Source organism: Erinaceus europaeus, chromosome 8, assembly GCF_950295315.1.
Source record: "Erinaceus europaeus chromosome 8, mEriEur2.1, whole genome shotgun sequence".
Classification (NCBI taxonomy): Eukaryota; Metazoa; Chordata; class Mammalia; order Eulipotyphla; family Erinaceidae; genus Erinaceus; species Erinaceus europaeus.
The window spans coordinates 19,019,774-19,035,766 of NC_080169.1; the positions used below are offsets into that span (position 1 = coordinate 19,019,774).

Consider the following 15,993-nt stretch of genomic DNA (forward strand, 5'->3'; position numbering starts at 1 on the left):
GAGTCTGAGTACAAGAGAGTTGGGAGTCTGTAGACAATCAGGCCCCAGGTACATCCTGGCTCAGGAAAAAAAAAACACTGAAACAAAAGTGTTCATCAGGGACCACCCAAGATGAAAACACAACTAATCACTGCTTGTCTTGTATCATCACTGGATCAATTAAAACACAGCTAAATTCTAGCCTAATTTGCATAATAGGCTATCTTTCTAGTCTGGCTGGACTTAGCCCTGATTTGCACTGCTGACTGGAGTGAGAACTATTGTCTTTTCTAATGTGGAGATAAGCTTCCGATTAACTCATCATTCAATGGCTTCTTGAATTTGTGTCTCTAGGCTTCAGCCCTAACAAAAACCTGAATACATTCTTGCATTTTGTTTCCTTCAGGCCTTGTTCAGTCTGGCAGGGTAGCTGACACACTACTAGTGTTTAATGCATGTTTATTGATGAGTACATAAAATGCAAGTCACCTCTGTACATAGTAAGTGGGGATTTATGTGCATGTCTTTCTCATTTTTCAGGCAGTCTCCCAGGCAGTCTTTAATAAAGAAGCTGAGATTTACAAGGATGTTAAATCATTCATCCCAAGGTCATGCGGCAAGTTAGCGCTTCAAAGGTAACTTACCTGTGCAAGAGATAATTTTCTCTTCTTTTTAATAACAACCTCAAGAACTAAACAAGTTCATTTTCGTTAAGTTAGACAGAGTACGCAGAGCCCCCCCCCCTTCTCTCCCACCCCCCTTTTTTCCCAAAAACAACTCTGGCTTCCTTTCAGACAAATTAGAAATGGTTGTCATAGCCAAATATTGTATGTTTTCATATATTATATACATTTGGCACTACCGCTTTGGATAAATGTCAGGGGACTGGTGATGTAGAAGATGAGCTGAAAAATAAATGTGAAATGGTGATTAAAAAATAGGTAAGGGAGTCGGGCGGTAGCACAGTGGTTAAGCGCAGGTGGCGTAAAGCACAAGGACCATCATAAGGATCCCGGTTCAAGCCCCTGGCTCCCCACCTGCAGGGAAATTGCTTCACAGGCTGTGAAGCAGGTTTGCAGGTGTCTATCTTTCTCTCCCATTCTGTGTATCCCCCTCTTCTCCATTTCTCTCTGTCCTATCCAACAACGAAGACATCAATAACAACAACAATAATAAGTACAACAATAAAACAACAAGGGCAACAAAAAAGGGAAAATGAATAAATAAATATTTTTTTAAAAAAAAGATAGGTAAGCCTGGACTCTAGTAACACAAGGGTTAAGTAAGTAATTACAGAACAGACCTGAGTTCCCAGATAGAAGAATGACTCTTGGAATTAAGGCTGTTACCAGCTGCAGAACCTTGAGTCTGTGAAGTAAGAGATAACCACATAGCCAGACCTTGGGAAAACATCTCCCAGAGCCTGGAGTCAGGAAAAGAGATAACCACTAGGTTGTAAAAAAACAACAACAATGACAAAAAAACCCTCACCCACCCTTCATATGGGTAATAGATAACTTCAAATGTAAGACTGTAATCAATCACTATGTAGAACTGAGCTGTGTCACGTAAGCCATGTATTCTGACTCCCATATATACCTTAGTAGAACTTAGGTATGGGGTCGAATACTAGAGAGCTGCTGCATCACTCGGTTTTTTGGCCCCAGCCTGGCTATAAATAAAGACTCTTTGTTTTTACATCACTCTGGTCTCTTGGTGTCTTCCTTGGATTCCCAAACCTAACAGTGAGTCATTCAGACTCAGAGAAAAAGAATAAAATACTAGCAAGCCAAGCATTATTCGTCTGAAATTAAAATAATTTTACATTAAGAACTTAAAAAAAAATCCTGCTTGGACTTTTATAGTTGGCTGCCACATTCGAATTTTGAATCATACCCCAATTCACTACTTACCAAAGCAATTAATTTACCCTTGAAACAAAAAAAAAAAGTCTTGCTGAAATTAAAAGAAAAAATAAGTTTAAACAGATATTTTTTGAGAGCATGAGAGCATGGAGAAGTTGCATAGTGGTTCTGCAAAAGACTTTCATGTCTGAGGCTTTGATTTCCCAATTTCAGTCTCTAACACCACCGTAAACCTGAACTGAGTAGTGCTCTACTGTGTGTGTGTGTGTGGGGGGGGGGGGACAGTGTAAGAGGCCAGGACACCTCACCACCATTTTATGCAGTGTTGAGAATCAAACCCAGGGCCTCACACATACAAGTCATGCTCTCTGTTGGTGATCCACTTCTCTTAACCTCATTTTCCTGGTATCATTGCTTTATAGCAGTATATAGGTTTGGGTGTGCATCATTGAAAATCAGCATTTTCAACATGTGTCCCTTTTATCCTCAGCCTCCCAAACTTTTCCTTCCCTTGTAGTAACCACTAATTAGTCACATCATCCAAAAGTTTATTTCATTACTATTACTTTTAAGTGTTATCTTTATTTATTTATTGGATAGAAACAGTCAGAAATCAAGAAGTAAGGAGAAGGCAGAGAGGGAGAGAGAAAGAGAGACACCTGCAGCCCTGCTTCAACACTTGCAAAACTCTTCTCCAGGTGATAACTGGGGGTCTTGAACCCAGATGCTAGCACATTGCAACATGTGGGCTCAACCAGGTGCACCACCTCCTGGCCCCTTCATCCAAAATTTTATTGCTACTTTAACTCATCTTCTTTTCTTCATATACTGCATGAGTAAAATCATTTGTTGTTGTCTAACTAATCACTAAAGCTGAATAATGCCTTCTATGACCATCCCTGTTGCTGCAAAAGGCAAGAGTTTTTGTAGTTGAGCAGTGTTCCAATACATACATACACAGCATCTATATTTACTCATCAGTAAATGTATTGCCTCTAGGTAGTTTCTAGTTTTTGGCTATTGTACATAATGCTCTTGTTGAAACTTTTCTTTTAAAATCCAGGTTAACACTGATTTATATATATGTGTATATATATTTACACATCATCCAAAGTTAGCTCTCATACCACAGTCACCACCACCAGAGTCCCCAGATCCTTCTGCTACCATACAGTGGAGCCTCCTCCCTCTTTCTGTGCTCCACACTCTTTCCCCTCCTTCTGCCAACCTCCATCCTGAGCTCTGATTCCAAGACTTGGCTTTATCTGTTCCCATGCTTTGTTTCTTTGTATCCCACATATGGGTGAGATCGTCTGGTATTTGTCTTTTCCCTTCTGACTATTTCATTTAGCATTACACCCTGCAACTCTATCCATGTCTATATACTTAACAGTGGATGGGCACTTAGGCTGTTTTCCATTTTTGGCTATTGTAAATAAGTCCATTAGTATTGGGGACCATTTTTAGTGATTACGTTCTAAAGCTGACTTATGGTCATCAGTTGGTGTGTTCTTTAAATCAACTTCTATATAATTTACAAAAGGTCAACAGAGAAGGAACTCAGGAATCTGAATGCTGATTCATTAATAACGAAGCAGTTCTGCATTTTAGATTCCACTGCATCTTTTTTAACATCTACGACTTCAATTCCAAGTGCTATTATGTTTTCTCATTTGAATATTTTTGCTAAGAATATTTTCTTTTAAATAGGAAAGAAAGCTGTCATGGAATAAATGGGAAGACTGAAAAATGCACAGCTGCAAAACTGCCCCCGTCTAGAATGCTCCACACATACAAGAATATTAGAAAGAGAACAGCTAAAAGCTGGAAGCTTAGTATCAGGTTTTATTTATCTCCAACACAACAGATTACAGTTCACCTTGGGAAATTTCTGTAAAAATTTAAACGACAACTAGTTGCTTTGTTTAAATATAGGTAAACATACATTTTTTCCCACTAGAAAAATTTAGAACTCATTTGTTTTTAGTGCTTTCTCATAAGGTTGAATAGGCTTATTTTTCCATGGAAGACATGTGGATGGGGAGCTAATTTGTAAATTTGCATTTCTCTGGTGCTAAAAATATATGTGTCCCTTTGGTTCTTCTTCTCTTTTTCTCCCCCATCCCCTGCCCCTGCCACTAGGGTTCTTGTTATTGGTGAGACAAGGTGCTGGGATGACTTCATCATTTCCAGTAATGTTTCCCCTTTACTTTAGATAAATGGTGAGAGACAGAGACAGAGAGGAGAGACAGCATAGCACTGCTCCACTGCTACTTTCCTTTAGGAATTTCCATGCAGTGACCAGGGGCTCGAACTTGGTAACATACCTCCTGGCTCTCATATCTTTTTTTTTTCATACATGGGAATATATGAAGAAGTAGATAGGATTCTATAGGGATCTTAATTTGTTGGCTCACAGGGGGTTGCGCAGACTGATACAGTTTTTGGGTAAATGTAATTTTAACAGGTTGCTGAGGGCAGGAACGTCAAGGGTCAAGGACACCCTGGAATTCTCTATCTTAACTTATTACCCCAAAGGAGGGACAAGGGTTATCTCAGTCTCCAGAAACCTCAAGTCACAGAGGTTCTTTCTCCCTAGAGGCTACTACAGCGAGGTTCTAGCTTTAGGACCAGAACATCAGTCTCCTTGATAACCACAAGACCCCGTTGAAATAAAGCACTGCACAAGATAAGGAGCCAGGTCCTCCTAAGTCTAGTGAGAGAACTTATATCACCATGTATTGCTTTTGAAAAAAATCTTTTCAATTTTGTAAAATTAGAATCAGGGAAATGCAGATCTGCCAAGTCATAGAATTCAACAGAGCTGGGAGTCCGGTGGTAGCGCAGAGGGTTAAGCGTACATGGTGCAAAGCACAAAGACTAGTGTAAGGATTTCAGTTCGAGCCCCTGGCTCCTCACCTGTAGGGGAGTCGCTTCACAGGCGGCGAAGCAGATCTGCAGGTGTCTATCTTTCTCTCCCCCTCTCTGTCTTCCCCTCCTCTCTCTCTCCGTCCTATCCAACGACAGCAACAACAACAATAATAATAGCCACAACGATAAAACAACAAGGGCAACAAAAGGGGAAAAATGGTCTCCAGAAGCAGTGGATTCATGGTGCAGGCACTGAGCCCCGGCAATAACCCTGGAGGCAAAAAAAAAAAAAAAGACTTCTACAGAACTATTTACTATAAAATCTGATTTTGAGTTTCTTGGAACCAAAGAAAATTGGGACCAAGTAAATTACATGTTTCATATTTTTAAGGACTAAGAATGCTAAAATTTAGTAAGACGTTAAGAGCATAAATTTGAAATACCCTGATGGGTTTTCACAAATGGGGCCACAAGTTTTTACCTTAACAATACTCCTAACAGTACGTCACCACGGCACTGTGGGAAGCTCTAGCACTACAGTGGTTCTCCTGCTATCTGAATGACAAACATTCTGGGAGTGGTGAAATAACACACGAGTGAGGTACAGTTTCCAGAGAACTTTTTTTATTTTTTAAGCAAATAGGTATGTGTCATATGCCTGAAATTTTGTTAAGTAGCTCCATGTACTAGAACATTTTATCTTCACAATTGCTGTATCATTGCAAATAAAGAACTTCAAACATAAGTTGGCTGCATGTTTATTCTTGTTGTCCAAGGCAACAAAGGCATAAAGGAAGAACTGAGATTTGAACTCAGGTCATCTAACTTTTGAGAATAAGCACCTTCTATGACAATGACTAATTTTTTTTTAATCAGACTTTTGGTAAGAGAAGAAACACATTTTAGTTTGTAAGAATCATAGCTTTGGAGGAGCAAGAACTTCTGATATATCCTCATAATGAAGGAAAAGTCTTTTTGCTCATCGTGGGGACTTACATAAATGCACTGCTTTTTTTTTTCTATATGTAGAACCTATCCTATTTCAAAAAACAGTATGTTCTATTAAAATGGGAAAAGGCACAGCTAACGATAGTCCCTTTCCTAAGTTTCATTTAAGTGTCCATGTAAGGTAGACAGCCTGGGCCTATCCTAAAGTCAGATCTTTGGAGTTTATTGGGCGCTATCATAGAGTGGAAAAAAAAAACCCAAAGATCTTGGAGACAGATGAGTGTTTAAAACTCATGCTGGCAAAGACTAGTTAGGTGACCTCATTTAGTCTTTCCAATCTTTTCTTTTTGGGATAAAAGAGTATGCATATTGTTGGGGACTTCAGAGATAATGTATCATTCCTAACTTGGTAGGCAAAGACTGTGAACAGAAGAGAGATTACAGAAAAATCAGAATTCTAATTGTGGGAAATTAAATTCCATGAGGGAAAATAGTGTATAAGACATTGGCTAATGAGCTGTGCCAATGTATGAAGAACATGAATTTGGTGTTTAAAACTCATGCTGGCAAAGACTAGTTAGGTGACCTCATTTAGTGCATTTAGTGAATTTGGTGCAGTCTTTCTAAGATTGGTGGAAGAACTGACTTGGCTGTTTGCTCTCTTTCATGGGGTCTTTGAGGTGAGAGGCCAGTCCAGGTATGAAACAGAAGCTGACTTGACTCTCTGGGGGGGGGGGGTATCAGAAAACTCAGCAAAAGTTTTCTAACACTTGAGGGGCCAAAACTCCCTGGATTGTACAAAATGCAGAGAAAAGCAGATCATTCACTAGACCTCAGATTCTGTAACAACAACAACAACAAAAGTATTCTGGCTTAGCATTTTGATGAAATATCTAATTAAATGTCCGTGTGCTTAGTAGCAGTTTAGCAATTCAGTGTAACTACAATTATTTTTTAAATGATATATTTGGAGTATGGAGTATGTCATTAGTGTTTTCAGGATTTTTTATAAATTTTTTTATTTAAGAAAGGATTAATTAAAACCATAGGGTAGGAGGGGTACAACTCCACACAACTCCCACCACCCACAGGATTTCTTTTAACCATCAATCTTTAACATATATACTAGGGAATGAAAATAGTATTCTTTTAAAAAATTATTTATTTATTCCCTTTTGTTGTCCTTGTTGTTCTGTTGTAATTATTGTTGTTGTTATTGATGTCATCGTTGTTGGATAGGACAGAGAGAAATGGAGAGAGGAGGGGAAGACAGTGAAAGAGAAGTATAGACACCTGCAGACCTGCTTCACCGCTTGTGAAACGACACCTCTGCAGGTGGGGAGCCGGGGGCTCTAACAGGGATCATTAAGCCAGTCCTTGTGCTTCGCTCCATGTGCGCTTAACCCACTGCGCTACTGCCCGACTCCCCAAAATAGTATTCTTATTGAATGCTAATGTGTCAGCAATTTGAAAAGATTTCCTGCGATAAAGTTTAAAAAAACCACCTTATTAACATATTATATAATTTCCGCTAGAAAAGTTACACATCCCCTAGGTGGGGAGAGTGGTTTAAATCTTGGCAATGTGGGGGTCGGGCGGTGGCGCTGTGGGTTAAGCACATGTGGCACAAAGCTCAAGGAACGGCGTAAGGATCCTGGTTCAAGCCCGGCTCCCCACCTGCAGGGGAGGCACTTCACAGGCAGTGAAGCAGGTCTGCAGGCGTCTATCTTTCTCTCCCCCTCTGTCTTCCCCTCCTCTCTCCAGTTCTCTGTCCTATCCAATAACGAACAACATCAACAATGGCAATAATAATAACCACAACGAGGCTACAACAACAAGGGCAACAAAAGGGGGAAAAACGGCCTCCAGGAGCAGTGGATTCATGGTGCAGGCACTGAGCCCACCAATAACCCTGGAAGAAAAACAGAAAAAAAAAAATCTTGGGAATATGACTCAGCACAAAAAGCAAGAAAGAGAAATTCAAAAGCATGAAAAGTATATGTAGGGTTGTTTGGTATAATGTCTGACACATAGTGCCTTAATATGGTGTTACTCTTTTGAAATCCAGTTAAATAAGCACATTTCCTTTACCAATTTACAGTGGCCAAATGAGCTTATATTTCAAACAGGAAACTATTCGTGCTAGAATAAGCTAAGGGTGGGGCCAGGTGGTGGCATACCTGGTTGAGCGCAAATGTCACAATGTGCAAGGACCTGGGTTCAAACACCTAGTCTCCACCTGCATGGGGTTCGGGGGGAGCTTTGTGAGTGGTAAAACAGTGCTGCAGGTGTCTCTGTCTCTCTCCCATCTCTACCACACCTCCCCCCTCGATTTCTGGCCGTCTCTATCCAATAAATAAATATAATTTTAAAAAATCAAAAAAAAGAGAGAGAGAGAGAGACAATAAGCTAAGGGTATTGCAACTCTATAGAAATGAATCATCAAAGTTAACTAAACCAAGGAGGAAAACCCATCTTCAGGACATGTATGATGCTGTTGTTTTTTTCAGCAAGACAGAGCCTTCACTCACAAGCTTCAATTATATTTATAATACAATTAGTGGACAGAGGTGTGTAGAAAGCAAACTTACTTATTTTTAGAACGTTCTCATTAACTGAAGTTAAAATAACCAGTTGCTTCTTAAAATCCCTTTAAATCACTAGAAAACTCTTAAGCATCATGACTAACCAGACTTGGAAGTTCTTTCACAGCTCTTAGTTTTTCAGAAATGATCAGAAGCTCTAGCCCACCTTTAAAAAAAAAATTGGTCTTAAATGAAATAATGGCTATTGTTTTCTTAAATATATGTATATGGGGCCAAGAGGTTCCTCAGAGACTGCATACCTTACCATGAGTGAGGTCCTGGGTTCTATTCCTGGCACCACATGGGTCTATCCTGGACACCAAGGAAACAAGATAGATAGTGGAATGGAACTTTGGGCTCTCTTCCTCTCTAAAAATGTAGAAAGGTGGCCTAGGGAGGACATTCATGGGGTCTTGTGCATGAATAAAACCTGAGGGAGATACCATATAGATTTTTTTGTGCAGGGTCATGGCAGTGGCACACCTGGTTAAGTGCACAGGTTACCATATGCAAGGACCTGAGTTCAAGCCTCCAGTCCCCACTGCAGGGAGGAAGCTTCATGAGTGGTGAAGCAGTGCTGCAGGTCTGTCTCCACCTTCCCTCTCCATTTTTCTGGCCTACCAAATGAAAGTTCTTAAAATGTTTGTGTATAAATATTTAATGTATTCTTTCATTATTATTTTTCAGCTGTGGTTTATGATGGAGCTGGGGATTAAACCTGGGACCTAGGAACCTGGGGCATGGAAGTCTTTTTGTGTAACCATGTATAAGTTAAGTCATTTTGTATAACCTATCTTCCAGGCCCTGTGTATTGATATTTAAAGACATAACCACCCATTATAAAGTCTATTTACGTGAAAATTACAATGTGACTTGCATCACACTGTAACACTCCATATTTACTATTAAAAAGGGGACTCTTGTTGAAACTGAATTTATAAGTGTGGTCAAAAGGCCTCATTGAATTAATTTGCAAAAAAAAAAAATTCTAATTTAGAAAGAGAAATCATCTTCAGAGGTTTCTTGCCATTTCCTGTAGGTGGTCTTACTTGTGTGATAGCAAATCTGTCAGGCAAGGTATTAGGACAGCTATTGAAAAAGAAAAACAAGAGAAAAAAAAAGGCAGGGAACTTGAGTGGATGAGTCGATGATTATCCCATATGAATTCCAATGAAGATGTGGTTGAAGCATGTTTTATAAATTTAGTCTTCACTTTTAATAGCTTGCACATAGTTTGAGTGTTTATTGTCATTTTTATCATCTCGTGATTCACATCCAATTACTATATGATTTATTATTTGTGGTAATGAGATAACAGAGACAAATACTACTCCAAGGCATCACCTTGGGCACAAATGTCATTTGTAAATGCAATGGATGCTTTTGTAAAGATGACAGACCTTTTGTGGTTGTCACTAGTGAAGTGTATTTCCCCTTCTTTGAAATCAGGTGTGCCTGTGACTTGTTCTGACCTGAATTGTGTCACTACTGGGTGGGGCTCGAGTGAGACTTGTCAGTATCTATCCTTTCCTGTGGGGACCAGCACTGCTGTGGGTGGTGAGGCTCTATCAGTCGGGTCTCTGGGTGTGAGTGGCAGGAGCTGGGCATCTTGCCAACAGCGGATGGGCATTTAGTGTGAGTGTGAAAAAACCCATGTTGTGTTATAGCGCCTGGAGTTTCAAGGCTGTAATCACGGCTTCATCTAGCCTGTCTAGACAAATGCACCGTCCTTGCCTGAAAAAAGACAGACTTCAGGCCACAGATTAAAAAAAAAAAAAGATATAGAGATGAAATGTGTTGGGTGGCACAGAAAAATTTATTTGTTTTTATGATTTAAACAGAGCAATTAAACACACAAAAGAATCAACACTGTCAAATGGCCATATGTAGTTTAGGAAATGAATGGTCCCAGTTCAATCATGCAAATGTTCATTCAGCATAGAAATGAGTTTCTTTTTAATGATTTTTTTTCCTGTCCCCGAGGTTTGCATGGTGCAGTAAATCAACAAGGAATTCCTGTGACACCTGAACACATTTTCAGAGAAATAATTTTGATGTGCTTATTACAGTTTGATACAGGTTAGCTCTCAGACCTAGACATGGAATAATATTAACACATTATATTTGTCTTAAGGATTTCTTTTAAAATATTTACCATGGATTTTTTTTAATGCAAGGGTTTTATTGATTTCTTTGGTTTTGAATATAGTATAACTCTGTCTGACCTAAATATATAGTTCTATTTGTACCAAAGATTAGAAATTTAAAAATTAAAATTCCAAGAGGTAAAAATGGAATTATTGTTTCAGTACACAAAAATGCCTGGCCCATTTGGGAACTACTGGCTGTTACTGCTTTGCTTCTGTTGAAGAACTATTCTGGAAATCAAGGAAGGCATCCCACAACTCCCTGGTTAAATCACGAAATTTTGATTGTATATTATCAACTACTAATCAGTTCCTACCTTCACCAAAGCTGTCCTCATCTTTTACTTAAAAAAAGCGAAGTAGTATAAATAAATAAGTTCATCTATGGGGATATAATAAATAGGCTACCAGATAAGAATAAGGAATATTGTAGTAAAAAGTCTTTCAGTGCTGTACAATTAAACAACAGCTTTGGATTTTTAGGGTCTCAAAACATAGCCTTCGTTTTTCAGTAGTTTTAGTGCTGGTATGAAGCTGGCAGACAGATAATACTTTTCTATTGTTTTCATTACTTAAGAATGAAGAAACAGTGGCCACAGTTGTAAATTGTAGCTTTTGGGAATTGACTTGGGTAGGCACCATCATTAGTTTTTGGTTGTTGCCGAGTGGTAGAGCACAAATCTTAGGGATTAAAAACACCGTGATAGTCCTTTAATCCCCAGTGGTTTCTTGGTCTCCAGAACAGCTGAAGAAATCAACAGAGAGGAAATCACAGACTTAGAAGTTCTGCTGCCTTCTTTTCTTCGCGTCCATTGCATCCAGAATGGGCTGTCTTTTTGCAGTGTATCGCTGACGGAGCTCTTCTATTTCTCGTTCCATCATGGGGTCCAGGGCTTTTAACCGCATCTGAAGTTCTTCTAAACTTAGATTTTTTAACTGGGTAGAGGAAAAAAAAAGGGGGGGAGATATTAATGTAGCAAAATTCCTTACAGTAGGTTTAAGTCTATTATGTTTTAGCAAGAATATTTCAGCAAATCCATGACATCATCTTTGAAATATGGTTCAACAATTAAGACAGGAATTCCTTACCTGAAGACCCAAGAAGCCACATCTTACAAAAACCTCAAGTAATTTACAACAGGGTTATAAAGAAAATGCTGTTTTTAGGAAATAGCAAATGAGAAAAATAAGCTGATGAAATGTATCTGCTTTAAAAAAAAAAAGACAGAAAGACAAACCCACCATTGCCAACAAACAGACTTTAAGGATATGTTCCAGATATACTCACTCTAATCTTTCACATCCTTGCCAGCTATGGAGTGTTATGATAACCATAAATACTTACAGAGCTTACCCAAGAATGTGACAAGACTGAATACAGGTTAAATTAACAATCTTATCCCTCATTTTGCCAAGTGCTTAAAATTTAGCACCAAAGTTAATCATAAATTGAATTACCTAGAGTACTTCTATTCCAGACACTTTGATATAATAGGGTTTAAGTTTCTACCTCAAACCTTATATAAATAGCTCTGTGTGGCTTTTGGCATGAATTTGACCAATTTGAAAGTGAAGTGTCTGTCAGATTTTCACCATATACATTATGGTTGGACAGTAATGACATGATTCGACTACAGTGATTTAATTTACCGTGCTGGCTTCTGGGGGCACCACGCACACACCCTTCAGTTGTTTTCTGTGTAACAGTAGAAGAAAGACCTCATGTCCTGTGTGCTCGAGGGATAAAATGCCTTCCGCTGTGTAACAGGATCAATGGTGTCCTGAGCTGTACTGTCTTTCTTTATATGGCAAAACAGTAGGAGTGGATTATTTCCTAAGAAATATATTTTAGAAAGGTGTTCTCAGGACTATTAGAGCAGTGATGGAAGGCAGGGAGTTTAAAACAATATATTTGATCCTTTTTATTTATCTATTTGTTTTTCCTTTATTCCCCTTAAACTGTTTTAGATCTAATTTTAAAAATCACATAGACTCCTAATTAACAGAATGTTATTATATATTCGTCACTCTGGTAGATGTTGCCAGGAATTCAAGGGTGTGCCATGCTATTCTCTTGCCTTAAGAAACTTTTAATTTAGTTAGAAGGGTAAGATTATGGCCTGATACAAGTTGCTAAGCGATAATATGAAACAGATTATAGCAAGATCTTTTTGAGTTTTCTTTTTTTTAAATTGGGGAGATCCTTATAGTAAATACAGTTGTTGGTACATGTGTAAAGTCCCTCAATTTTCTGCAAAACACTCAGCCTAGATCCTCCTCTACCATCATGCACTAGGACCAGGAAACTGCCCACCCACCCCACGCACACACTCGAGTCTAGCAAGAGGATTTTAACTCAGGTCCATGAATAAATTTCCAGTAGGTAAGAATAAACTTCTGCATGTTCCTGCATGCATTTTCCTGGAAAGAGCACACACTGTTTTTTAAAGCCAATTCCCAACAAAATGTCCTGTATGTAGCAAGACAGGGATATCAAAAAAGAAATGCTTCAGAGCAGTCTTGAGGAAGAAGAGGACTAAGGATGTCAGAGAAGTAGGGAACAGTGGGACCTCTTAGAACCAGGCAGGGCAGGGTTTGGACTTCTGGGAGCTGCAATCTACCCACAAGCATGAGGCTTGAGAATAATTCAGATCTGTTTTTTAATTGATGAGAGAGAAGAAAGAGGAGGAGGAGGAGGAGGAGGAGGAGGAGGGAGAACTAGAACATTATTCTGGCACATACTGCTGAACTTGGGATCTCATGTTTAAGAGTCTAACTCTACCCACTGCATCTCCTCTCAGGCCACCATGATGGAAACTTGCAGCTTGTTTTCTGTTTGGAGAAGAGAACCATCTATGATTACTTTAAGAGCCAAACCAGAAGATGTTCTCATGACTTCATAATCACGTCAGTTTTAACCCAAAATAGCATTCTTGCAGACTGATTCTCCACTTTATTCATCATACCTTGCCCTAAGTGACTCTTGGTTCCAAAAGTCAAATCCATTTTCCACTGAAAAAGATTTGTCACCAATGAGGCTACTGAAAAGAATGAGTCACAGACTTTGAAGGAAATTCAAAAGAAGAGTTCCAAAAATATCAGAATGCAGTGTTTTGGGAAGCGGCTCGGGGATGTTGACTCTGAGGTGATTATTACTAACTTTGGTGGGTAGGTTCTTGTGTGTACAGAATACATCCTGCTGTTATTCAGTCCTACATATCTTAAAGGACCTAGATTATTTTACTGTTATATACATTTACACAGACTGCACAGTATGATACTATGTACATAGGTGATACCTGTTTTTTGGCTACCAGGATTATCCATGGGGCTGGATGCCTACCCAGCAGTTCTTCCACTCCTCACAGCTATTTTTCCATTTTTTTCTTTTTCCAGATAGAGACAGAAGTACAGAGGGAGAAAGAGAGACAGTTGTACTACTGCCTCCTACAGTTGGGGACAAGGGCCTTGAACCTGGGCTTTCGTGCATAATAATCTACCAGGTATGCTACCATCTGGCCTCTATGTCTTTTTTTTTTTTCAATTGGGTGGATACTGGTTTACAGTAAAAAAAAATAGTCACAAAAAAATAAAATATAGTAGTTTGTCCATGTGTAACATGTATAACTTTAATCCATTTGGAATTTACATTTGTGTTTGGTGAAATACAGTGGTTCAGTTTCATTATTCTGCAGGTTTCAACAATTTTTCCAACCAACACCATTTGTTGAAGAGACTCATCTTTCCCCATTCAATAGTTTGGGCACCTTTGTCAGAGATCAGATGTCCATAGGTGTGGGGGCTTATTTCTTGGCTCTCAATTCTAATCCATTGGTCAGCGTGTCTATTCATGTTCTAGTTCCAAGCAGTTTGATAACAATGGCCCTATAATACAACTTGAGATCTGGGAGTGTGATGCCTCCGGTTCTGTTCTTTCTTCTCAAGATTGTTTTGGCAATTCTAGGTCTCTTCTGGTTCTAGATAAACATCTGTAGCATTTGTTCTATTCTCCTAAAAAATGTGGTTGGGATCTTGATGGTGACTGAATTAAATTTGTATATGACTCTGGGTAGTATATTCATTTTGATGTTAATTTTTCCAACCCATGAACATGGAATATCTTTCCACTTCTTTGTGTCTTTTTCTATTTCCTTGGATAGTGATTCATAAATTTCAGTATACAAGTCTTTCACTTCTTTTGTTAGGTTTATTCCTGTTTTTGTTGCATATAGTAAAAGGGATTGGTTTCTGGATTTTTAAAAAACACTTTTAAATTACTGTCTTTATTTATTGGATAGAGACATCCAGAAATCCAGAGACACAGAGACACCTGCAGTCCTGCTTCACCACTTGTGAAGCTTTCCCCCTGCAGGTAGGGGTTGGGGGGCTTGAACCCAAGGACTTTTTTTTTTTGTATGTTAATTTTATAGCCTGATACCTTACAATATTGCCTGATAATTTCCAAGGGCTTCCTACTGGATTTGTTAGGGTTTTCTATGTATATATCATCTGCAAATAGTGAGTTTGACTTCTTTTTTAAAATTGTCTTTATTTATTTATTGGATAGAGACAGCCAGGAATCGAGAGGGAAGGGAAAGAGACAGAGACACCTGCAGCCCTGCTTTACCACTTGCAAAGCTTTCCCTCTGCAGGTGGGGACTGGGGGCTTGAACCCAGTTCCTTGCACATTGTAACATGTGCACTCAACCAGATGCACCACCACCCGGTCCCTGGAGTTTGACTTCTTCTCTTCCAGTCTGTAACCTTTTAATTCCTTGCTCCTGCCTGATTGCTATGGCATGAACTTTCAACACTATGTTGAAGAGTAATGGCGATAATGGGCAGCCCTGTCTAGTACCTGATCTGAGGGGAAATGCTTCCAGTTTTTCACCATTGAGTATGATGTTGGCTGTAGGTCTGCTATATATGGACTCTACTATCTTGAGGAACCTTCAACCTATTCCCATTTTTTTGGTATTGTTTTGATCATGAAGGATGTTGGATTTTGTCTAAGGTTTTCTCTGCATCTACTGATAAAATCATGTGGTTTTTGGCCTTCTTTTTACTGATGCGGTAGATCATGTTGATTAAGTATACTAAACCAACCTTGCATCCCTGGTTAGATAAACACCACTTGGTCATGATGAGCAATCTTTTTGATATACTGCTGTATTTAGTTGGCTAGGATTTTATTCAATATTTTAGCATCTATGTTCATAAGAGATATTGGTTTGTAGTTTTCTTTTTGTTGTATCCCTGCCTGCTTTTGGTATTAGGGTGTTGTTGGCTTCACAGAAACTAGGAGTATTTTTGTGTCTTCAATCTTTTGGAAGAGTTTTAAAAGTAGAGGTATTAACTCTTCCTTGAAGATTTTGTAGAATTATTTGTAAGGTCATCTGGTCCAGGACTTTTATTGTTTGGAAGATTTTTTAAATAACTGTTTCAATTTCTTTGGCTGTGATTGGCCTGTTCATATTTTCTAATTCCTCTTTGTTTAATTTTGGAAGTTTGTAAATATCTAAGAACTCATCCAGGTTCTTTAGCTTGGTAGCATAGAAGCCATGCGTGACACATTGGATTTCTGTGGTGACTGTTGTT

The 15,993-nt window shown here is 38.8% G+C and overlaps 1 protein-coding gene across 1 annotated transcript in view; it reads right to left on the reverse strand.

The window, feature by feature from the left end:
* Positions 1 to 10,045: 10,045 nt before the first annotated feature.
* Positions 10,046 to 15,993, reverse strand: part of STK3 (serine/threonine kinase 3) — a 267,643-nt gene continuing 261,695 nt past the window's right edge. The window contains exon 11 of the mRNA XM_007532351.3: positions 10,046 to 11,331. Within this exon, the coding sequence (XP_007532413.1) occupies positions 11,173 to 11,331 (159 nt within the window). The 3' untranslated portion in view covers positions 10,046 to 11,172. The remainder of the gene's footprint in view (positions 11,332 to 15,993) is intronic.